This window comes from Manacus candei, unplaced genomic scaffold (assembly GCF_025592945.1).
Source record: "Manacus candei isolate 608988 ecotype Guabito, Panama unplaced genomic scaffold, ASM2559294v1 h1tg000028l, whole genome shotgun sequence".
Classification (NCBI taxonomy): domain Eukaryota; kingdom Metazoa; phylum Chordata; class Aves; order Passeriformes; family Pipridae; genus Manacus; species Manacus candei.
Window position 1 is genome coordinate 6018490 of NW_026138076.1, and position 26394 is coordinate 6044883.

The following is a 26394-nucleotide window of genomic DNA, read 5'->3' on the forward strand; positions in this document are numbered from 1 at the left end:
TGGAAATGAACATGTTTACTGCAGAGTTCTTTCCTTTTATGATACTTTAGCCACCTTTCTCAAAAGCAAGAAGTTGTATCTTTTAAACATTTTAGTCATCTAGAGCATTAAATAGGTTGAAAATTGTGCTCATTTCATGAAAGTGGAGGATAAATCCTAACTTTAAACAGACTTTCTTATCCTTTGGAATATATAAAATAAATTTCTTCTCTGATGGAAGAAAGTAATTATTGCAAGGGTTATCTCACAATCATATAATTAAGTAGGAATCCTGAAAGAACTGAAAGTAGATGTGAAATCTATAATCTCCTACTAAAGTAGTTTCTGCAGCAAAACATATTTGTCCATCATTCATATTTTCTTAGTACCAAAGAGTTCCAGTGATGGTCAAAATGGAGCTTCTCAACTAAAGTGCTAAATTGGCATTCCTATGAAAAGATGGATAACATAGCTCCTCAAACTGGAAATGGAGATGCTTTCTTCTGTGGTGTACAGTGCGTCTTCTTTCATCCAATAGTGATGGTATTTCGTATGGCAATACCTGAAACTAAAGAAAACAGTATCAGAAAAAAGAGGAGGTTAGTTAGGTCTTTCCTAATTTATCTCAAATGTTGTAGTTTTGGCTTTCACAGTAATGAATTCTCCTCTTTATTACAAAAGACAACAACAGTGAAACTAAGAGGCAGACAAAATAGACGATGCACATCAGATTGTATCGAAAGACCTAAGACTGATACTGGACAGCTGAATGGTGGCTCAGGTACCTGCCCCATGAGAGTATGATATAGCAACCTGAGTGAGGTGCACTGGGTCTTACCCACTTTCAGGGAAGCTGAGCCAAAAGCTGCCCTGGAGAGCATTTATCATATTCACCTGGCTAAAGTGCCCCTCTGTGCCCAACTGCATTTCCCATTCTGTACTGATACACAGTGGGACAAATTTGGAAATAATGAAGTCAGCTTTTTCCACGCTCCCAAATGAAATGCTTCTCAGTAATCATCGATGACACTTTTGAAATTTGGCCTGCATCTCCCAGAGTAACATGTGATGAGTGTAATGGGTTTGTTACTCTCCCTGAGAAGGAAACGGAAATAGCATAGGTCATTTGATGTGTATTTTACCAGTAAGGTATTCCATACCATGTTATGTCAGCTCAGATATAAAATAGACAGGAAGGAAGCAAGTGGCCCCTTCTCTTCCAGGTAGCTGAGCGGAGCAGTCGGGCAGTTCCTTTGGGGGAGAAGAGCATCGGTTGTGGGGAAGTATCTTTATCTTTAGTCCTTCTCTGTGTGTATAGTGTTTATAGTGTCTTCCCTCTTTGTGTAAACATAAACACCCTTTCTTAGCAGCTTCAGTTCTGTAGGGTTTTTTTTTCCTTCTTTTTCCCCCTTCCCCCTTCCCCTTCCCTCTGGAGGGACTGGGCGCAGGCCCACTAGATACCTGGTGTTCAGCCAAAGTAAACAATAACTATGTATTCAAAGTAAACAATAAATATGAAAATGCTCTGATCTCAATCAAGTTCAGCTTACTTTTTAAGGAACTATACAATGCTGAGGGAGGAGAAGAGGGAGGCAGTGTGGAAGCACAGGATTTCTGTACTTCTTGTTTGCACACTGAGTGAAAAAGCAAATTTAACTTGTCACCCATTCTGATAGTTCCTGTAGCTGCAGGCCCAGTTACAACGTCTGTCTCCATTTTCTTTTACATTATAAGAGCTGGGATAAGAAGTGTACCTTGGCTGTGAAATCATACTGGAGGCAGCAGCTGCTGAAGTGAGCTAGAAAATGACAAGTGTAGGCAGGATACCATGCATCAAAAATTGATGCTGGCTAATGGAACAGTGGGTTTAAACAGCCTACACAGTGCTCCTTATAGTCCAGTTCTGCCAGCAAGCAGGAGTGCTTCCCTTTGGAACCCTTTGTGTCTGTTTTGGAGAGAAACACATCCTGGCATGCATTTTATGCAGAACCCAATAACTGTGCCAAGTACCCTGGAATGTGCTCAGCAATCTGATTCTGTGAGCTCTTTTGTACTGAGAGGAGTTTTCATTTTAATGTAAGATTAAGACTTGAAGCAGAAACAGAGGAGGAATTACCTTTCATGATATTTAAAAAACAATCGTAATTAAAAAACAAATGTAATTGAGTGCATACACTTCTGAAAACAATTTAAAGCTGCATGAGGGCATTAATCATAGAATCATAGTTATCTACAGAAAGTAGATATTTTTTATACTGAAAGTATAAAAAAATTATATAAAAAATTATATAAAAAAAGTATAAAAAAATTATACTGAAAGTATAAAAAAATTATGTCTAACAAAAAGAGCCAACTGGCAAACCCAGTAGGTCAGTATATTAGTAGGAACTTCTGCCTTCAGTAGCTTCACTCCATATTTAATGATAGCTTTAACTCCAGTAGTATCACTTCAGAGCACTGAAGCAATGCTTTTCAGAAACAGTGTCAAAAGGATAATTGGAAGGATCCTAGCAATTTAAAATCACATCTACTGTTCTTTACAAACACCTGCATGAAAAACAGCTTAACTGTAATCTTTCTCTCACTCCTGAGCACACTCGGTACTTGTCTTTGCTAGAATATTTTATGAGTTTCACTGTTTTCTCTGCATAATATCTATCTTCTGTTGTTTCTGTGGGTGTCTTGCTTGAAGACAGATGAGAGAGAGATTCTTTAAAATATGAAAACATTTTTGTAAAGTCACAGTCACATAAGGAAAAGCAGGGGAAGAATATTTTTAGCTGCACTTTCTGTTTGTGCTACTAAGTTCATCAATGATGGCATTTAAAGACCTCTTCAAGAAGGTAGCAGGGGCCTGAGCCAAAGCCCAGGTAATACCCTAGGTACATCTGCACTGAACTTTTCTGGCATTAGACTAGAATATGGACAATCACATTTCTAATTTGCTAGGAGAGTGTTTCCTTAGAAAACAACGGCAGTGATGATACTGTGAATGTAGCTGGATAGGAATCAACCTCTCATACTCTTAGTTATTTACTGTAGCCATAGGAGGGTTCATGTCTACATGCTTCTCAGATTGTAAGAGAGTAAAAGGACCCATCAAATTCTTCTATTTTACAATTTCTTTGAAAGAGGTTTTCATCTCTTCAGCCATACACATGCTTCCCCTGTGCATCGTCCCTACCTGTCATCCACATTGTGGTCCAGTGTTATAATCCATTTCACCTGAAGATAAGATCCTGCCTTAAATTCTATGTTGACTGGGAGACTGACTTGTCTTATCTAACTATACAGCAGCACTGTCACTCAGAAAGAAATACACAGATGTGAAGCACCTTACATGTTCAAGAATCTCAAAGCTCTTTACAAAGAGAGTTGAAAGCATTGATGGCAAAAGGCAGTGTACTAAAAACATTGGCAATTGCTGATGTGGAACTTTCATTATCTTTTATGCAGCCTTTAACATGTATACCCATTTTATTAAAAGAATTAATGGGATGTAGGACACCAAGATTGTTTTATCTTTCCCTCGGGGCATTGATTGTCAAAGAGATTGCAGTAAACAAAATGTTTGGGATAATAGTGACCGATTTGGGTGAATTTGATCTAGCATCAGGTCAGAGCATAACACTGGGCACTTCCAAGAAAAAAAAAGAAAAAAAAAAAAAGAAAAAAAGGGGAAGTCCACAACAGTTGGCTTTAAGACACTTAGTTTTTCTTCTTTCTTTCCTCGTAAAATGGCAGCACTTCCTCCAGGAACTGTCAGGTCTGTATCAGTCTCTAATTTCCCCAAATAGAACAGTGTTCTGTCCCTAGTCATTCATGAAATCCATTAATGCTGCTTTTGATTCAGAGAATACAGTGCTGCTTCCCCTTAAACAGGCAGAGGAGAGCAGTACTGCAGGAGAGGCCTCATGATTTCTCTTCATGCTATAAACATGTGGCTTTTATTCTACCCAATCACTCAAGGATTGAAGAGCAGCGTAAATCATTTCTTTGTCTTATACCTTTTGTTATTAATATTAACTCAAACCATGATCTGTGCCTTCTGTGCTTCCAGTTGGAGGGGGAGTGGGAGGGAAAGCAAGCAGCAATGTGGTTTTAGCAGGAGTACTAAATTGGAAAATACCATTTCTAAACCATGACATATGTAAGGAGAGGACTGTCTTAAAACACTTAAGGGAAATGGCTTATTAATATTTTCCAGGACAGTTGCTAATATGGTAGTTTAATGAAAGATGGCAAAAACAGAGGAGGATTCTTACCTTCGGCACTCAAATGTAAAAATAATAGTTACTGTGAAAATACACAGAGATTAAGTAACCTATGCTGAAGAGATTCTCCTTTGGCAAAAGCACAAGTTGTGCATTTTTTATTAACTGAATTAGCTGTCAGCATGATAGTAAATAATGAAGCATGTGTGTGCATTTCTGTGCATGCACACAGATACATAGATACACACAGACACATGGGGTATAAGTATATTTATAAACATGGCTACACATGTATGATCATATGTTTATCAGTATACTTTATGATCAACAGTATTGTCTTAAAGACTTTAAAATACACTTATAGAAAGAAACATGTCTTTTTCTGGCATGAAAAGAAAAACACAGCAGAAAGTTGCAACGTGTAATTGATTATAGGTATCTCTCTCAATCCACTAACAAGAGGAATACTTCCCTGTTGCAAACTTCAGCAATGAACAAATAATATGCAAATCAGTCTCCCCGACCATTCCTGTGGCCAAAAATAATGTCGTTCAGCCTTTCAGCTTTCAATGTGTTGGGTTAAGGGCCACTGCTGAGGCCATCAGCAGGTTCTCCAGCTCAGTAGCAATAATGATGGTGATCAGAGTGATCCTTGCTTTTTCATTTCCTCCTTCTCATGCTGCTGTTACAACTACCACAGCTGCTGTGTAGGTAGCCTCCTGACAGAGAATCAGATGCTGTACTGTAGTTAATGCTTTTTCTTAGTGCAGCTTCAGCTGGCTGGAAATGAGGAAAAGTGTAGCTCAAAAGTGGTTTGCCTGTCCCTGTCTTGCCTATTTGATCCAGGGCAGGCATGGAGGTAACTCTTACCAACTAGACAGAAGCCAGATTTGAAGCAGGGAAGGGTGAGATTGGCACTATCCCAGGAGCTCACTCAGATTTCTAGCTCTGGCTAGAACCCTTCCGTATTTGAGGAGGCTCTTGTATCAGTGGTCTGAAATGCATGTGCTTCAGGGAAGCAGCAGTCAGTGTGATACAAAGATGATCCTTTTTGATCAAGAAGCTCCTGTTACATACTTCTTATCTCCATCCCACCTCCTTCTCTGGAAGAAAAACAGGTTTTATCAAGTCGATGTAGTCTAAAACTGTCTTTGTCAATTCTGGAACTTAATCATTTTGGCATTTTTCAGTCTCAGGGCTCAGCTGTTCATGTGCAGCACTTGTAGCACAGCCAGCTCCTCCTTGTTGAGCAAACTAGTCTTTAGCAGCGTTGTAGAGACTTCATAGAGACAAAGCCAGCACTCATGAGAAAAGCGGATGACAATCTCCTTCCCCAGCCTTGGTAACCAAAAGCACTTCTTGCTAGCAAGCTTTTCAGTAGCTGCAGCATTGGTAGCCACTGAGCCACTCACAGACATAAGTAGTAATGAGCTGAATCTGACCTTATCAAAGGAAGGGAGAAGTGGTTTTTTGGAGGAAGTGAAGCAAAGCTGAAGCAGAAAGCACTTTTGATTATTTTCACAGTGTTTAGCTCTGAGACAGTATGCCTTTGAGAAATGTGTTCAAAACCTAACATCATGAAAGGCAAGATCTAGATCTAAGTTCCTGCCTCTGCAGCCACATCCTTTAATAATGTTTTCACACAATGTCATGTAACACTACAATTTCATGTACTCATCATTATTCCCACAGATCACATCCAGCTTTCACCTCACTGCCAGCTGTCCTTCTGACAGGAAGACTGAGTTATGACCTGGAAAGCAAGGCTGCTTCTGTACAGTGCAGCATTGAATAAGGCTTTTGGGGTTTCTCAAAACACCTAATCTTGTTTCAGTCACTCACCCAGAGATTAAGGAAAGGGATTGATTAATCCCAAAGTGTCCCAGATCTCATATATTGTCTCATAAAGCAATCAAATATCTGAAAAGTTGTTCCATCTCTTCTTTCTACCCTTTAATACTTAACACTTAAGATAATGAAAGCAAAAGGTCATCCCAACATTTACTCCCATGTCTAGCAACACAAAAATTAAATTTGCATGGGAATGGGCCATGACTTCTTTCCCAGCTTCTAAAAGATGAGTTTTGGTGAACGTGACATCCTGGGTGGACAAAGCACACTAGTGATCAGCCATAATACTGTGTAAATGAAGGCACTGAATACAGGTGAGCACCCCCCAGTGACGCATCCTATTACAACCTAGGAAATGTCTTATCTTTAACCCGAGAGTAAATCTTCTCACAAAAAAACAATTAAGGTGGGCAGGTACATAGCAGACTGAGAGCTGCTCTCAGTTATGTTCACAGACTTCCCAAGTCATGTTATCTCATTGTGCCTCCTGATATTCTCGTTTTAGAACAGTAATAATAACAACTTCTCATCTCTGTAAGTCCTCATAAGATCTATGGATGGCAACCACTTAAAAAGTGGTCAGTATTTTTAATTATTGTAGTACACCATCCTATGACCCAGCCAGACTCACTCAAACACCAAAAAATTATCTAGCTCAGTTTTTAATTTATTATGGAGGTACTTCATCTTCTGTCAGCAACGCCGTTGAAAAATTTATTCTTTAGCTCTGCTCTCAACGTACAATTTCATCTTCATGGTTCCACATGAAGCAAAAAAGTCAAACTGCTCTTTAGTACATCAATTATTTTTAACACAATAAAAAGATAGCATGACATAATATTGAGTTTTCAATATAAAACTCCATCCAATTTAAATAAAGGTAAAGAAGGAGCCTCCTTAAGCTTTGAACCTAAAAAATTACCACACACAGTAATATCATCTGTTCAAGCAGCATAACCTTGTCTATATTACTTATTCAAGTAGCATCTGTTCTGTTTCTAGACATTACAAGTACTTTCAGGAAGAGATACCTCTTAGTGCACATTTCTTTCCAGACTTATTTCCTTACATGTGGACTTCCTGAAACAATTACTGGAGCACAAGGCCTGGAGAAAGTTAGAAGTGGGAGACTAGTTTTAGTTCCAAGTGGAAACCATCTTCTTGTCATTCCTTCTGACTGGTGTGAGAACATCAGAGTGATTGATTTCTTTAGTTTGGGGAATTTCATCAGCAAGCTATGTATTTAAAATATGGGATTTTCTTCAGAGATCATTTGCAAATTGCTTTTTTCCCTCTGCCCTTGTCAGAAACAAATGTCAGTACATTGCTGAAGTGTAGGACACAATACTTTGCACCAGAAAAAAAGTGTCAGAATTTGCACCAGGACCTGCAGGGACACACAGGGTTTAATGGGCTAACACATTTGATTATAGATCACTTTTGGTAGCAGAAGGAAAATTGATTCTCTTTTCCTGCCACCTACATCTTACAAAAGACATTATCCAGTTTTTCGTCTCATATACTTGGCTAGACAAAGTAGTAATTTATTTTGAGCAGATATTGCCTACTATTACTTCCAAAAATACAAGGCAAAACAGAGTAATCAGAGTTGTAAGATGTTTACTTACCTTCTAAATCTAGAGTTGATCCGCATGACAATGCTCTTGTTCAGGAATTACAGGCAGTATCTTTGTGGTCTGTCCAGTAAGTGGAATCTGTTGTTTGCTAGTTTTCACTATTGAAAGTTAAAATAATTTTTATCCATATTATAAAACAGCAAGTACATCTGCAGAGTGTTGAACTTGAATATGCAAGTTTGAAAATAATTGAGACATATCTGAACATAAGACAGAGATGTACAAAGAGGTTTTCAGTGAGATTTCAGTGCCCAGAGACACAGATACATGTCAGAAACTCCTGAAAGTACTAACCATGTTTTGTATTTAACTTCTTCTTAATACCAGTAGGACTACAGCGTGCTGATCCTAAGTCTTCCTGGGAAGCAGCTTGAAGGTAGGCAAATAAATTGCTCCTGAAATTTACTGAATAGTGAAAATCCAAAAGCATGCAGATTTGGAGTTCACAGAATCACAGAATGTGCTGAGTTGGAAGGGACCCACAAGGATCGTCAAGTCCAAGTCTTAGCCCTGCACAGGACCATCCCCAAGAGTCACACCGTGTGCCTGAGAGTATCATCCAAATGCTTCAGGAACTCTGTCAGGCTTGGTGCTGTGACCACTTCCCTGGGGAGCCTGTTCCAGTGCCCAACCACCCTCTGGGTGAAGAACCTTTTTCTAATATCCAACCTAAACCTTCCCTGACACAACTTCAGGCCATTCCCTCAGGTCCTGATATGAGTCCCCCAAAATACAAAACCCTACATTTGGCCAGTTAAGCAGAAACAACTGAAATTTAGAATGTGAACTTCCTGATTAATTTTCACTTAAGGGCAGCACAGATTGCCACTTCAGGCACACATGGTGTGGCCTCAGCTCACTTGTCCTACACACAGGGGAGATACTGTGTATCACCATGTTGTTAACAAAGACGACAGAATGAACCTCAGAAACAGGAAAGATGTGGTGATGCCTTTAGCACACTGATAACACCGATCGTGATATCTTGCTGTGATACAGATAAGGAAATGCAGAAATAGCATTGTCAGGCAAATAACGCAGAGTTGTTGATCCAGTGCATTTGTCAAAGAACTACTGTAGAACAAAAACAATATTTTACCTCCAGGTCCATCCTGTCCCTGACCATCCATTACTTCTGTAAGCTTACAAATGGATTTCTACTGAGTTGATAACAGGAGGATAAACTGTGCTACTTATATTTAGCTACTTCCCTTCTCCACTGACTGTATCATTTGGGCTTCTCTCTTTACAAATACAATCAAAAAGTAGAGTTTGGATCTTTGCAATTAAGCAACTGAATATGAAAAGCAAAGTCAAAATAAAACTGGTGTAGTTTTAAAAAAATAACAATGTGTCTTGTTTCACCTCCAGGATGAACCTGGAGAGAATGTGAAGATAGGCTAATATTCCCTTCAGTGACTGTGTGTAACAGTGTTCTGCATGCATGCAAATCAAGCAGAAAAAAGGCCTCTTGTGCATCAGTGCTCTATGGAAAGCATTCAGGGGCTTTAAAAAGCTCCCTAAAGTTACCTGCATCCTATAGATTTTATCCTCCTTTTTATCTGAAGAATAAAAAAGCCCCAAAGTGATAATAAGGCTTTACACTTTTCTCTGGAAATGTTGCATCTCAGAAACATCTAAGTCTCTGCTAAATATTGAATACTATGACAAGCTTTGCTTTTCCCAGCATTATTCATTTCACTTGCAGAGGAAAAAACAACTATTCAGTTATGTCAGGAACCGAGAGGAATCAGAATGAAGTCGCTGATACTTCCATTGGTCAAGATTAAACAAATTTCTCCTTTCTTGGTTTTGCATATGTGTGCTGCTGTAAAAGATGTATCTTGCCTGTTCTTTTCATTAAAAAGAAAATGTGTTGCAGAATACAAGGAGGAGTGAATCTGAACTCACTGGGATTCCAGCCCTGACACTACTGAGTCAGCATTTGCTTCTATTTCCAACCTGTCAACTAACCTGAAGCTGTAGTAACACATCAGAGAGACTGCAGAATTTCCCCTATTTCCTCTAATCATGTAGGAGAGGAACTATTATTGTAATAGTGTAGCACAGAAAACAATACAGGAATTCAAATGACCAAGAGGAAATTTGTCTTGTTGTTTCTTATGTGCAAATTAAAGCTGTAGAGCCCACTTATATCAAATGCTATGAATGTCAAAAAGTCTGAACAGTCAGGAAACAATTGCAGGCCAGAAACCCTGAGGTTTTATTCTCTGAGTCCCAGTTGTCATCGTGATACTGCGATGTCCTTCTTTCAGGATGATTTATAAAATTACCATCTATGAAAATTAACGTTGTATTACTGTGAGCCAGTAGTGTGAGACAAGGAATCCTGTATTTGTATCCTAAAATGTAATAAAACAAATTGTGGCTCCATGAGCCAATGGAGTATCACTGTAAATGAGAATATATCTGTTTGAGAAATGTAGAACAAGGCATTATGCTTGAACTAAGGTTGCCCACAGAGACTGTACAGTAATAACAAGATATTAACCATATGATTCCCTCTCTGCATGGTCCAATTCTAGTATAGAATTCCAACACACCTTATGTCACTTTCAAAATAGGAGAAAAATAAACAAGGAATGCCATTCTTACTCTAGGAAAAGAAAGTCTAAATGCAAATTTGTAGCGGTAGAATTCTAGTAATATAAACTCCCACTTAAGTATAACTCATTAGTTATATTAATGAAACTTCCAGACCCTGCTGGGCAGATTCAGCTTAGGTATTGAATGCCCTGATTTATACAATATGATTCCTATGCAACTTGTTGTTTGGGGGTTTTTTTATATAAAGTAGCAAACAGTTCACACACACTGGCCTGCTCCCAACAAGCAATTCTGTACCATGCCCCCAGACTGATTTTTTTTTAAGGTACAGCTATATGAGAACAGCTGCACATAATCAGTTAGTAGTACTAAACATAGTAGAGGTAATAAAGTGGTATAGTGAAAATGAGCTAAGGAAAAGGAATAACAGCAGGGTAAGTATAACTGCCTTCCCTTTATGTGCAACTGAGGCTGATTTAAGCAGTAAGCTGCAATGATAATTCAGCAGTTTCTATCTAAGTTCTTTTAAAACACTCTGGGGGTTACTTTCTAGTCCTTCTGATTGCTATTCTTAATTTATTACGCTGTTCTAAAATCTCTTCTACTGCCTCTTCAATTTAAGAAAGTTTCTTAAATAAATTCTTGCAATAAAAGTCTCTTATGTGGGAATCTCACTAAGATTCTCTGTAGCGAACACAAAGCAAGGAAGTGACATTCCTTCTGTGGGTTATTTTCCGTGTGTTTCCACATGTTACTATCAAGTGCCATTGATACAAAATTATTCTATGTCTGGAAATACAGATTAGCCACTTAAAAATACTTACTTTTTGCACTAAATAAAAAAGCACCCTCTAGTCTTTCCCTTCTCTTGTGGCTGCATTTAAGGGCAACTCTGTTCTGTCAGTTCATACCATTCAAGGAACTATTACACATAAATACAATGGCAGGACCAGATCCAGAGTCTAGAAAACCTGCTTTATACAGCCCACACTGTAATGTGTTCTTTTTTGCCTTAACAGCACAGACAATGTTTAGACAACATTTATGACCAGAATGCTTTAAAGCACCCTGTCCTCCCTATATGTGCTTACACTCTTGTAGCACCACTAATTTGGAAGTTTTGTAACTTTAATCCTACCCTAGAGAGCATTTTTCCCCTTTCCTCTGGCTGCTGGACTTAATGACAATAATTCCTGTACATAAGGCCACTAACAGTTTCACATAACAGGCATCCGTGCTGTAAATTATCTTTTTGTAGAACCAAAGTGACATCAAGACACTAATTTTCTGAGCTACCTAGGAATTGACTCTGATTCTCAAAATATAGGTTTCGTTCTTTTTCATCCCTTACAGTTTTCTGAACTTTGAATAACCTTTTAGTAGTACCTATACATCTTTTCATCTGTGTGATATACGGTCACATCCTCTCAAGTACTCGTTACTGTGTTTCCAAGGTGGCTGTACTGTCTTCAGTGGATCTCAATGTGTTGTTTCAAGATTGCAAGCTATGCACTAATGATAGTGAAAATATCATCAAGGGCTGTGAACAAAGGCATCTATAGCTATTTATAATCCATTATCACAGTAGCAAATCTTAAACTTAGCAATTGTGGAAAGAATAAACTCTTCATATGGATTTGACTCCACTTTAAATTACATTGGTATAAACTGTGAAATTGATTGGATTGACTGAAATTATGGTGTGTGAAATCAAGGAATTTTGTATTAAAATAATCTTATTACAGCAATTCATGCAATTAAACATCTTTCTGTGTTACACAGATAGATTGAAGTGGAAGTCACATAGAAGTGAGAATGACAGACCAATAAGGAATTCCTATTATCTTCAGTAAAATCTAATAAAACTAGATCTGAATTTCCATAAAAGTCCACATCAAAAATGCCTTTGGATATACAACACTAAAAATGCCATTGTGAACATGCTGATAAAACAGGTATGGTATTAGTTAAGCTAGTCAAGACAATAGATGTCAGAAAAGTAATTTCTTTCCTGCTGGATGAAAATAATGAGCTCATAAATATATCTCAGAGGTAGCCAGTGCTGTAAGAGCAAGGAGCATAAATTGTACTCACAGGAGAGTTCAGACAGACAAGGAGCTATTCACCCTTTTCTAGGTAAAATTGAAATGCCATGAAATACAGAGTTGTAGAGAGAAATTATTGCATCTCCTCTTACTCCTGAACAACTAACAAGACAAATAGCAAAGTACTCAAGCCTAGCCAAATTTAAAATCATTTTTTTTATTTGCTGGCTTTGTATTTTTCTTCTTTTGGAGGGAGGTTAGTTTGCCATTTATTGCTATTATTCTATATGTTCATGTTAATCTTTTTAAAGATATAGCTCCCCTCATGAAACCAGAAGCCATGAAATTTATTAAAGCATCTTTTAGCCTTGTCAGTAACACTCACAGCTGTAGCTGCTAATTGTAACTTACATGGAGATTTGTCACCAAACCATAACTTCTAGAATCAAAACTTTGAGTTTATCCATGCCATTTAATTTATCTCTGCTAAAACATACTACAGTCTCAGAAGACCACAATTTTTTTCCTATCTGAAACACAAAAATTGTACTTTGTGGGAATTTTATCCTAGAAACAGGCTACAAAGTGCCAGCAGAGCCATTTTTTGAGTCCTGCTACATTCCATGCTTTGGTAGCAGATTTTATCAAGAATCATAAACACATAGAGCATACATACACATGTGTACATCTTTCTATACTTTTCATGCACACACAAAGCACTCAGTTGCCAAACCTCAAACCTGGCACATTAAAAACCTCAAAGTCATTAATGCAACACTCTGGGAAGACTGGGAGAAGCATTCCCATATGATATATGTAAGTCTTCTTACAGATTTATTGTCAGAATTATTTCTTTATCATACAAAAATATTTCCATAACATAAGCCAGACAAAATTTGTGTAGGACCAAGGTAACTCTGAAACAAACCTGAAGCATTTCTTGACAGGAAAGACTTAAAAAATCTTTCTTGACCTCCTCAGGCCTCAAGATTTTTTAAGTGTTTTTTTTTATTTTTATGTTACTTACCAGGATAAGGATGAATTTTAGTAGCAGATATGGTTCTTCTTGAATGTCTGGAACTCTTTCTTCTTAGAATAGTAGAAACTGATATTGCTACTCTGTGTTTAAAATCTGTTTTAAACAAAATGTGTTAGTCGCAGCACAGATTAGAAGGAAAGCTGGCAAACCTCTTATCCTTAAACTGTTGAACACCTTGGAAGGTATTAAAAAAATCAGAAAGATGTTGAAATAAGAGGATAAGGAAAACTAAGGGCCAGGTGATTTATATTTTCCCTTTCAAATTATTCCTTGCGTTTTTCTATACTGTGTACCTTGAACAAATTTTGGAAGGATATCAAAAAAGCATATGTTCCAGTGCAGGTTTGGACTCACAGTGCTGACAGTGGGATAGCAAGGATGGAGTGCACTGGCATCCTAGAGAGCTGACAAACTATTTGCAAGTGTGGGGTGTTCATCTTGGGAAGCCCAGTTTAAGAGCAAGCTCCACACCACTCACAAAGATAGAGCTGGGTTGAACACCTCTGACTGTTCCTCAGCACCCAGTTCATAAACTCCTCAGTCTTTCCATCATTCTGCTGCTCTCTAAACGTTTGGTCTTGGTGCGCTTATTGCAGATAATTGTGCAGCTCTTATGGTCACCCCTGTTCTACAGTGACTGCAGTCCAGAAGCTCAGCCAGCTTCTGGTGACAGGCTGTTCTATGTAACAGAATTTATTTTTATCTTTTTCCTTTGAGAACACCAAGAAGTTCATTAAATTAGAATTATTTAGGTCATGATTTTCTTATGAATAGCCAGTGGAGATCTAAAACGCTGAAGCCCTGAGCATACACTGTAACAGTTAATGTCAAAGGAAGCTCTGGAAGCGTTTGTGAGACAAGGGAGGAAGGGATAAGGCAAAACAACTAATTTCTAATCTAGGGCCTTTCTCATGGATCATTTGTAACCTCCAGTAAGTTTATTTGGATATTTTATTTTATTCACTCATGAAAATAACTTAATGTTTCAGAGAGTCTAAGTGTCTGCCTATCAGAATGTCTTGCAAGGTCTCAAGAGGAAATGATTAATTCCATATATCTTAACAGCCTTTGGTGGTGCTCAGAAATTAAGAGAAAAACTACTAACTGAATTACAACTAATAATTATGACAATGAATTATGGAAAAATTCATAGCAGCTGTTTCAGGAACACAGTAATGTTCTTCTGTATTCTTCGAGCACTACTGAAAAAAAGCAGTACGTAGACTAGCAACTAAAGGTTCAGTTAAAATTATATATTGTGATATATACACATCAGGAATATAGCCTTTAAATCTGACTTTATGTGCTTTTCTTTTCATCAGTAACATGTTGATGTTGTTTATTATGTTATATATTATAAATTTAACTCATAAAACCACTTTTCAACAATTAACAGAAATATCCTAGAAGCAAATCAGTAATTAGAAGCCTCAAAAGGCATCTTTTCCTCCCTGCTTGTGTCCATGATGATGCTAAAAAACACGCATTTAATAGACAACTGATGTTTAAGAATAAAGATATTAAAGAATTAATCATCAGTACTTATAGTTGTTCATCAAAAATAAGATGTTATGACTCAAAGCATAGAAAATCCTAGAAGTGGCATTTATAAGTAGTTTTCAGATTACAAATATGTCTTTTAAATTAGAGCACTTAATAGCCCGCTTATAAAGACCTAATTTACACTTTGTGGGGGCTTTTTATACATAAAATAGGTCTCAGAATTTGGTTCTAACCATAAGTAAAAGATCATGTATTTAAACCAAGATAATCTGGTAAGGAGTTTCTTGAATTGGGGTAGGGGGACACAAATTTGACATTTCAATCAACTATTTTGCTTATTCATTAAAAATATATGCATAAAGTATTTACATTATGAAAAAAAGTCACAGAAACATTTGGGGGGGGGAACTCTACTTCATTCTGTTCAGTTATGATTAAAGCTATACTCCTATTGCTCTTTCGTTACAAAACTGCCTGTGGATACGTCAGGATGATGAGGGAAATGGATATGGCTTATCATTTTTTATTACCCCTGTGACCAGAGTCTCCACTCAGCACTTCTGAACTACAAGGGGAATGGACATGAGCCTGATAATAGCAACTAAATGCTGGTTGTCTGGAAGCATTCTGCCCACTCAGGGCTGATGCAGGCAGAAAGTCTCAGGAAATTGCTGTGAAAGCACCTAAGCACTATTCTCTCAAGTCACAGGTTAAGTAATATTCTTTTCATACAGATGAAAGGGAGTGTGCTCCTTGTACCACCTCCCTCTGACTTGGGAAGAAAAACAAGGACCAGTAGCCGACAAGTGGTCCATTTTCTGCATTTTTTTTTTTGCAGAGGACTTGATTGCTCAAAAGTCTCAAGCTCAGGGTACTCCTACATTTTTGTTCTTGCTTTCCTCAATTGCTAGAAAAAACACCATAAATCTGATTTCAGCCTGTATCCCAAGTGAATTACATAGGAAGAACCTGTCTTGACTGGTGAAGGCATAATGCAGAAACAATCATTTCAGTCTCTGAACTTGGGGCAAGTTCTTTCAGAGCAAAGTTCTAATCACTTGGAATAGTCAATAGTACTGGTTCACAAATCACAGCAGTGTTTTCTTTGCTGAAATAATAGCAAAGAGAAAAAATCTTATCCGGGATTAATTCAGCTCTGGGGTTAAGAATAACCAGCTTGGTTGACCTGTAGTGGATTACACCACCAATGAATTTAGACAGCCAGTTTTTAGGACAGACAGCTGAGTGCATATCTCCTCCTATCAGTCTTGTAATTTTTCTTGACCATGACCTAGATGAATCATCTTCAGTAAGAAAAAAAAGGGTATTTCAATCTGCTTATATTGGTCATTGACATTTCTGCTTAAAACCTTCCACAAAGTTCAGCTGTAATTGTTTCATCTACTGAAATCAGTGTGAAACCAGAAGTTCATATCACTGTGCAGCATAGGCCACCAAGCATCTGTCAAAAACCCCACAGTTCATTCACCATCAACAAGGTTGAATTTGCATCCACAATTCAGAGGTGAGAGGTGATACTGGCAGTCATCCAAGTACTTCAGTCCCTCTCTAAGAAGCTTTTACCATCTGACAATTAAAATATCAGTGTCTGAACTACAGTACTAAACAACAATTTTGTAATTGCAGATTAACTTTTTTTTACTTACAGATGTTTTTATTTTCTTGGATTATTTTGTAGATGACAGTTGAAATAGTAAGCACAAAAACTACTGGAATCATAGTGAGCCAAATGATCTTCGTCATACACATTGGATCTGTCCACAAAACATAGAAGAGATAAAATTAAGCAGCAGAGAAAAGCAGAACATTCTATTTTGGTAGGGTTTTGGATCGTGTCTATCGCCATAGATAAAAACAAAACAAAACAAAACAAAAGAGATTATGCCTTTTTCTTTCAGCCTTCTTTGGTTTTTGAAATTAAATTTCCTATCTAGAATTTAGCCTAATTTTCACCTGTATTTATCTCCCCACAGCTGAAATAGTTACAGGTAGCTAAGTGAATGAAAACTTTTCAACTCAGTCAGGAAGAAAATGCTTCAAAGATCAACATTTTTATTTAAGGTAGAACAAGGGTAGAACATGTCTCCTCTATCTGGATGGAGCACAGAAGGAATTGGTTCACTGTCCAGTACTGGCATTTTCAACTTCCTGGTCTATCTTCATATATGGGAGAAGATAAGATCCTATCTTATATAGAAGGTATTCTATAGAAATTTTCCTATAAAAAAGTGAGGAAATACCACCTACAGGAGCTCTCTGGGGAGTTCTTTTAACTAAAACTGCCTTGAGGGACAATCCCATGGGATTGGGTGCAGGAGGTAGGCTGCTCTTTTGGACAACAGCTGCTGTAGAAATGCACCCACATTCTGCAGGGAATTAGTTCAGTAACAAGTACAAGCCAGAACTATATAGGACAAAGAAAGGATGTGGGGAACTTTCCTCTCTGATTGTTTGAAAGACCTTTCAAACTATTTTGGCAGCTGCATTTCAATGCATACCTTAGCACTGTCAAATAACTATTTTAAAAAACAAATATGTTACTCAGTCTCATAAAAAAATTAATTACAGACTGTAGCCAAACCACTGTTTCCCTTTCCTTGACTTAGAATAGTATAATTAGGCCTCCATCTTCCTTGAAGTACCTTCTCCATTGAGAACTCATGTGGTAAGTGCCAATGACCCCATGACTCTCTGAGGCACAGATCACCCCTCCTAATTCAGGACTAAAAGTATCTTTTATACAGTAATTTAGGCTCCTTTCAAACAGAGCACCCTACCCCATCTTGTAGTGGCTTGTAATGACTTGTGTATCAGCCCTCCTCAGTAAAAGCCCTGAGCTTTGTTTTGAGGTAAAGAGAAAGAAAAAAAAAAAGATGTGTTGTTAATATTTATTGCTAATTTGAGATAACTACTACCTCAGTAAATCAGCATTAGCAAAGGGTGGTTAGCTCAAAGTACTAACACAAGTTAGCAGGGCAAGTTACAAATTATGCTCCTTTCCTAGCTAGACCTAATTATTTTTTAAAAAATCAGCCCTAAGCTGCCCTTTCTTCTCTAGGATTTTACCTGGACTTACTTAACATAGGTTAAGCCAACACCAAAACACATATTTTTTTCCAACAAAGGTGCAGCATAAAATGCATTTGCCGTACAAAAGCAAATTAATGTCATAATTCAGCAATTTCCAAATGACAAGTGTTGCATATAGACAGAATGGAAGTTGTGACCATAGTCAGGCAATCCGTTAAAAAACTCCTGCAGCACAAAGAGAAATATAAACACTGCAAGCTGTCCTTAGGGAAAACTAAGCCTAGCTCAGCTGGACATTTATCTTTTAAGCATACTGTAGTGAGGCTGTACAGTAAGATATTGCAGTACAACACTAAGAAAAGTCAAACCTGTCTCCTGATCCTTCTACCACCAAAGTTAACAGGGATTTTTAAATTTACCTCCAACACAACAGGGTTATGCCATTACCAAGGAATGGAAAAATGTAATTCCAGGTTTTTTCACACGTGTAATTTCTGAGTCTGCTGCTGCTAAGCAAAAGACAATGTACAGACATTTACTTTGCTGTATTGCTTTTAGAAAAAAAAGAAGGCCACAACTAAATCTGCTTAAGATCACTATCAAAACTGTTAGCTGTCTACTAACGATGGTATTTTACTAAGGGATGATCAAAATAGTATTCTCTTCTTCTGAAATATTTAAATACTTTCAAATGATTGCTGAAAGCAGAGAACTACCTACTAGATATTTTTTGCAAGATTTGTTTCTCTTTTTCAAGATTGTTTCTGGTTTGATTTCCATTGTGATTCTCTGTTGTAACTTACATTCCACATAAGACTTCAGTTGCAGTGAAATATTCATACAGTCATTTTGGTCTTCCATCATTGCCATTAGACAAGAGTGATTTAGGTGTTCTTCGGCTGCATTTCCTCCTCCAACTATAGAATTGTTGATGTGTATTATCATCAGGTAATAAGTATTATGCTCTACTTCTTTATTGGAAACTGTAGAGAAATTAAAATATTTATAAAAGTAAGCAACATCTTCTGTTTTTGCTTTTGGAATTAAAAATTAAAACAAAACTGTTGTACAACAAGTGGTAGACCAAGAGACAATTCTCAAGAACAGTAAGTTTTCTGTCTCATTTGCAAAAACATATAGTTGGTTTTTACATTATTGGCTACAAAAAGGACAAATGGATACTGAGCAGATCTGAAGAGCATTGATTACCTATACAAATAGTATTTCCCCTGCAATTTATACCCCTTTCTTGCTTTACTATCAGCTTCAGAGGTTTTCAGGTTTTTGTTGGTTCTGTCAGTTGTCAAAGGTAACAGGCAAAAATCAGGCTATGAAAAAAAAAAACCCAGTAAAAGCCACACGATGATAGAGATTTGCAGTGTACACAGTCTGTCTCCTATCAGCTGCAGGAGGTCCTTGTTTCACTTCAAACTACACAAGCTGTGAGACTTGCACTATGTTAACAAGAAACAGGTGTGAGATATTGTAAAAAGTGTTGAGTTGTACAGGTATAACTGCAAACAGTTTGTCTACATATAACTTTTTATATTCCATACTTGTTAAGACTGTTATTTTGTAATAAGAAAATTTTGCGGTTGAAAAATAACTGCATTTCTTATATTCAGGACTTGGTCAATTGCCCCTGTTGCTGACAATTTTAGAAAAGCAAAATACAGAAGCATCCTCTCCCCTTAAAGTTTCCAGATATTTGCAAGTGTATATGGCACAGAAGGAATGTGCTGCTACTGCTCTGAAAAGATGTGGATGTTGCTGAACTCTTCTCTGTACTGTTGTGCCATTCCTTATTCAGTGCTGCTTTTTATAAAACAAGCATGGCCATTTCTGATACTGCACAGTTGTGGATATCATAGACTACAAAACCAAAAATGGTTATTTCTTATATTGCTGCCATCTGAATAGTTACCAACTGAATTAGTTCTTCAGATACTTTCTCACGCCTATCTTCACGATACCAGCAATCTACAGATAGAGTTCCACAATGACATTTAAAAGTAAATTCAGAGTGAAAAATTATCATAAAGTACAACTCCTTAAAAATAAATTAAATATGTCAGAAAATTTAGCAAGATTAAAAGAACAAAATTGAGGTTATAAGAGTGTTCATAAAAGCCGGATGGCAGAGGTCGAATTTACAACAGAAATATTCCAGGTGGCGGCTGGCTAAGGCACTCTTCTCACAGCACCCGCCTTCCAACTAATAGAAAGCCCCCTAAAGATAATGAAATAACACCCCCCATCGCCCTGTTTTGTCCAAGATCCTCAAAGGAGAGAAATCAACATTTTGCTACAGACATGTTTCACTGACAGCCAGGAACAAATGCCACCGAGAATCTGGCATAAACCCTGCATTTTCTAGCCATGCAAAGACAAGCTAAAAAAAGACTGTTCATAGATTTGCAAAGACCATGGAGAACCACTTTCTTTTAACTACCAAATAAAAACATGTCTTTTATTTTGCAATTAACTGCTTCAAAATTAAGTATTTCTCTTCAATCACTTACTTTTTTTAGCTACTGACTCTGATCCTTGATGATCAACATTCACATCCCTCTTGGATTCACACTCTGTGTGTTTAGTATGGGACTGTTGTTCCCTCCCGGAGGACTGACAAATACATGGAATATTTTGGAAATCAGAATTATTTATAATGGCCTTCAGCAAAATATTCTGGTTTTCTCTTCTTTGTTGCACTGCTCTTTTGCAAGAATTGTTAAAAGTGCAAAGGGGAAAAGTGGTGTTATTCGATGAACAGGTATCCATGCATGACACAATGACAGTGTTAGCTGTAAAAGAAAGAGTACTGTATCAGCAAGGCAGTCATAGAGGACATATGGACAAATATGTACATTGAAATGTCATGTAATGAATCCTTCAACCATCTTACCATGAAATGCACTTTTTTTTCTTGAGGATTATGGCAGCACATTGAATGCATCATTTTTAAGAGAAAGCACGCACAATGTCTTCCTAGAACCTAAATGCTGGATTTTATTTGCTGAATTCTAAGAAAACTCTTGTAATAGTAACTTGAATTTGCAGTGTTATCTAGACACATTTCAAAGCTGCTCCAATTTGATTGTACTTGAAAAGAAGATGAAAGCACACATGTTTGGAAGGGGAACATAGCCCTGGAACTGTGCAGTTTCAAATCTCCAGTATAATTATGTTCTAAAGTAGCTATAATCAGAATGAAAACTTTCTTTCCAAATGACATTGAAACCACACAGTGAAAATACACAGAAATGCTGCTGAACCCTCCACCCACACCCTTCACAGTCACTTATGTTCAGTCAACAAACAAAAATCTTAATTATGACTATTAGGTTTGGTATTCATAGTGAAATTTCAGCATGAAAGTACTGTAGCTAGAGTACATTAATGCAGTTCTGGCAAGCAGCAAAAACCACAGAGTTAATTATTAATGAGTGTCATTCTGTCTTCCACATAAAAGTAGAACTTTTTCATGCAAATTTTTACTTGTGTTAACTTTGAACTATTTTTTCAGTATAAAAAAAAAATAAGAATAAAAAACTTCTGTGACCTCGACATGAAACACGTATTATAAATACAAATAACCACTTCCCAGAGTTGATGTAGCACTAACCTATAGTTTTGTAGCTGTGTTTCCAATTCTAGTAGTACCCTTGTGTCCGTATGAAGAGGAAATTTTGCATCGAACTCCCATTATGAGCAACTGGAGTAATATGTTCATAAGTCTTTATGTATAGAGAGCAAAAGATAGCTTTTAATTGCTCCAGTGCTCAGCTGCAATCTGACAGCTTCAACAGGCCACCTGTGCTTGCAGAGCAGCAGGCCGACCTAAGAAACGGTTCAGTCAGGATTTTCAGACAGGATACAGAAGTAAAATCGGAAGTCCAATGCCAAAGCCAATTATCTTCACTTTACTAACACTATTATGAGAGAGTCATAAACTCCTTATAAAACATAATAAATTGAAATGTAAAATACACATCCTATGCAGGAAAGAAAAAGTTAATTTTGATAAAAAAGGAAAAATGTCAGACAAAACTTAAGGCTTGATCTTTCCCTGAGGCAAGAAAAAACATATTCCTTGAAATGCTTACAATCTGACCCACACAACCTGGCATGGAGCAGCCTCCTGAGGTCAAATTCTTCCAGCTGAAGGGGATGTTTTGTGTAGAACGTCTCTATGGAGATGAGCCAGGAGGATAAATTGAATGCTTACTCCGCTCTCACGGTAAGCCCTGTGTGCACCTGGGCAACCAGTCCAAAACCACTGCTACAGCTTCTAAGGACAACTAATCATAATTCCCTAATATACCCTTTTCACCAAGAAACCTGTATGTGGACTTGAGAATCTGCTGACAGGGCTGTAGCAGCAACCTATGTTCAGCACTGTGAAATCCACCTTGAACTTCACACATGGCTAAACAGGCTCCAGGGCTGCCTGTGAGCCATGTCGTAGGTGTGGAAAAGGCATGTCACCTGAGTGGAAAAACTTTGAATGCTGTTGTGTTAGGAAGGGTGCTTACCATCTTCTCGAAAGATCTCTACTGAGAAAGCCAATCAAATTATTATCTAGCATAGGTAAAGTTGTTTTTTTTTTCCAAGTCACAGGATTGTGGCCTTTCTAAGGAGGGATCTATATTGTTGAGCACTGTTAAGAAACACTACAACAAGACTAGACTTTCCCAGTGGATTATATGGCAGACAGAGAGCCATACCCATAGGAGGCTTGCTCCTTACCTCAGGACTGGGAAGTACTCTCCCAAGTGTAAACATAATTAGAAATATGGAAAGGGGTTTGTGAAATCTGAATGCAGGCAGCCTGAAGAGTTAAGAGGATTGCTGAGATAAAACCATGCAAAGTACCTTTAGGAAAGTGCTTTATATTGAAAGACCTGCAATCGGCATGCTTAATGTTAGGAAGTTCTGTGATTATCAAATTCTTTGACTAAGCCTGTATTTACAGGGTGTTTTTCCATAGAAAATCCAATTCCATTAAAATTAAATTATTCACAGGGAAGATTGGAATTTGTAACAAACTTGCTTCCCCTTAAGAAAATCCCAAATATTTCACTTATGGTTGGTTTGACTCTTTTTCATTTGATCTGATTTTGAATAAATGCAGCAGAATATACACAGTTGCATTTTGATAATTTCCTTAGGGAAACTATAGTCATTACATAATATTGTAGAGGTACAAGGCCTACAGTACAAGCTGGGGAATAGACAATGGATAGATTAAAGAAGATACACTCCATCAAGTAGCTGGACCCAGGGGACAGGTCTGGGATTGAAAGCACCAGACTCCAAAACGACCACCTCCTGCCCTAAAGCAATGTAGTTCAAAGGTTCAATGACTTGCAACCAAACAAGTGGGTTGCTTTACAAATATAAAGGAAACATTTCACTTCTGGCAATGCTGAAATGCATTCTTCTGATAAATTTTTTAAAGCTTGTTTTCTGCAAATTGATTTCCCCCTAAATTTTTGTCTAATGAGAAATTTCCGTTTTTATTCCCTCTCCAGAATGAAAATAAAGGCTGGAACTTCCCCTGGGATAAAACATCCAGTACTTAGGAAGTCTCTGCCACTAATTTAGGAACCACTCACAGAGGAAGATCCAGTGACTGTATTTCATATCTCAAAGATTTGCAACAACTCTGTCTGCTGAAGCCTTACGGAGTAACCAGCAATTTGAAACATCTACCAAAAATTCTCTACATATTAGGTTTGTCACAAAATCTGAAATAAAACCAGTTTCCAATGAACCAGAGACCCCAAATCCTTAGAATTTGTTAATAAATCATTCAACATATTTACTTTCTCATGTAATTCAAACATTGTTACCCAGTCTCTTATATAGTCACAGAGTTTCTAAAATATCCAAAATACAGCAATAATTCTAATTTCCCAAATATAATTATATGCTGCTCCAAATATAATTCTATTCTGCTCATATACTTCACAATCTTATTTTAGACATGCTGCGATTAAGATTTTATGTAGATATCAGAACTGCAGTGATCACACTATTGCAGCATAAAGCATCTCCAATAAGTGCAATCTAGGAAAATTATTATGGAAAAAGCTTTGATGTTTGACAGTAAGGTTAATGTTTTCTTCTAGTAATAGTCATGCCATTGTTTATTTGTGTAGTCTGTTCTAGCAAATAATTTGATTGCTTCTGAATGGAGGTAAAACATTAATTATTCCAATATCTTAAAGTGATTTTTCAATGTTATGCTATTCAAAACTTCTGACAGCTTACCAAGTTTGTTCATTTATAAATTATAAAAGTCTATACATGATATTCTAATTACTGGCATGTTTATTCTTTGTGGTTACTGAAAATAGAACAAATTTAAGTAACCTAATCTGGATATATTTTGATACTAAATATTTTCAGAAAATTATGTTTCATAAATAAATTATTTCATGATGCCCGAGAAAACAAAACATTTGTCAGAGGGATGCTTTTTATTATAACATTTATCTATTCAAATGCTTACTTAGGAAGGGATGTGACAAAACTATTTTAATATTAATTTATTTATGGATTTTTAAGAAAGCACTCAATGCATAACTTAGACACGTGTATTTTGCATTCATCCCATGTCCATTATCAGCCCTTAGGGTGTATTTGACATTTGTGCTAAAAGATTTGCACTGCTGCTACACCTATTGCGCTCTATTTTTTGTCGGGTTACTACTGCACATCTCTTTCACAGACAGCATCTCATTACCGGATAGTAATTGTAGAAAGGTTTATAGGCATTTAAGTATAAAAACTTTTTTTATGTTTTTTTTTAAGACATGGGTACCTGGTATAAAAGGACATAAGCAATTTAACTACCCTCTTCATGATGAAGGTAGCAAAAATACAGTTGCATAGAAATACTTAAAAAAATTTTGCAGTCTGTAAGTGAATGACAAACTCCTTTCAAATTGTCACATATAATTGTGTTTATTAAAAATCTCATAAAAAGAGTCTATATCTTTTTCAAAGTCCGTATGAGTGCAGCATCCCAACTATCAGTTTTAGGAAAGCACATGTCAACATTTCAATTGAAATCAGACTTCAGGATAAATAAGAGTCTTCAGAATAAATAAAAGCTGATCACTCACCTTCATGTATTTTGAAAAATTCAGGTAAACACAATATAAACATGGTAATTATTCCTAATACTAATTTGAAGATTGCTGGTTTTCTCAAAAGCAAGCACATGTCACTGAAGCGCTACCATCTAGCACAGTGGTGGTAACTTCCTTCCTGTTTGAGCTTTTAGCTTAGTGCAGACTTTATGCAAAATAACATCTATTCGTTTCCTTTTCTTATTATGACTTTCCTTTTTACTTCTTGTTACATTAAGCTGCAGAAAGCCACATTTTGCTCTTACGTTGGCATAGATGGGGATGATTCAACTGAATATACTGAAGATAAAACGCACGGACTACAATGAAAATAAGAGAAAAATCATGCATGGAAATTATTCTATACATTTGGGGTAGTTTTGTTTTAAGAACCCCCTAATAGCCACTTTCATATACCTTCTAAACAGTAAATTAATTATCTTTGGGGAGGAATTTTGTTCTCATTTGACCAAGAAGATTTTAAAAAACTGAATCAGACCCTCATTATGAAAATGAGTCAGAACCACATGAGTCAGATATGGATATTTCATTGTTTTATTTATATACATATGCATTGGGGCTAGGGGAAAGATAATGTTATGTAATACAAGATCTTTGAGACTTTAATAGACTATCTATTTGGTCATTACAATCTAAAATTTCTGATCTGGTAATAAGTGATGGGCTAGGTACAATGAAATGAGTTGTTCATATTATCATTGCTGCTGTACTCTTAAAAGATAACAGATGTGTTGCCAATCTGTCAAGTGTCTTCAGTGTGTGTTTTACTATTCATTACACCACAAGAAGACTGGATAGAGACATTGCTATTTCTATACATTGTAATCACAATTTTTCAACTCAACTTTCAAGTTAAAAAAGTGAAGTATTTCATTTTGACAATCATCATGATATTCCATAAATTCTTCTTGCAGATGAGACTGCAAAGAACATTTCTGAAATGTTCTGAATAAAAGTACTCTGAATAATGCATATGTAAAAAAAGCCTCAAATTTTGACTCAAATAATGAGTATATAAAATATAAAGGATTTCATTAATTCAGAAAGCTGTCTTCTGATGTGTATTTTTCCTACAATCCATTAAATATTGAGTACTACCCAAACAAAGCAATGCTATTGAAATTAAAATAAGAGGTGCTCTAAAAAATTGAAACACTCTTCTTGTCATCTAGTTATCTCAGAAGATGAGTAAGGCAGGTAGAAGTATTCATTCTATGGAAAGAGACTTAATGAAGCTGCAGGGAATAGAAGTTTGTTAATATGATATTTTAAATACATCGCTTTTATGCAATAAAAGCAATGAAACCAAAGCAAAATGAACTGATTTTTTGGCAGTATGGTGGAACA

General features: G+C 36.8%; 1 protein-coding gene across 3 annotated transcripts; it reads right to left on the reverse strand.

The window, feature by feature from the left end:
- Window positions 1-254: 254 nt before the first annotated feature.
- Window positions 255-25326, reverse strand: TMEM156 (transmembrane protein 156). 3 transcript variants are annotated; one of them, XM_051790096.1, is made up of 7 exons: window positions 25021-25326; window positions 20410-20691; window positions 18691-18870; window positions 16504-16611; window positions 13322-13426; window positions 7673-7779; window positions 255-547 (listed from the first exon to the last, which is right to left on the reverse strand). In XM_051790096.1, the coding sequence occupies exons 1-6, from the start codon at window positions 25118-25120 to the stop codon at window positions 7682-7684; spliced, it is 873 nt and encodes a 290-aa protein (XP_051646056.1). In that variant the 5' UTR covers window positions 25121-25326; the 3' UTR covers window positions 255-547; window positions 7673-7681. The 3 variants fall into 3 exon arrangements, with proteins under 3 accessions (XP_051646056.1, XP_051646055.1, XP_051646054.1); XM_051790095.1 differs by lacking the exon at window positions 255-547 and adding an exon at window positions 6538-7150; XM_051790094.1 differs by lacking the exon at window positions 255-547 and having other exon boundaries at window positions 6538-7779.
- Between the last annotated feature and the right edge of the window lie 1068 nt (window positions 25327-26394).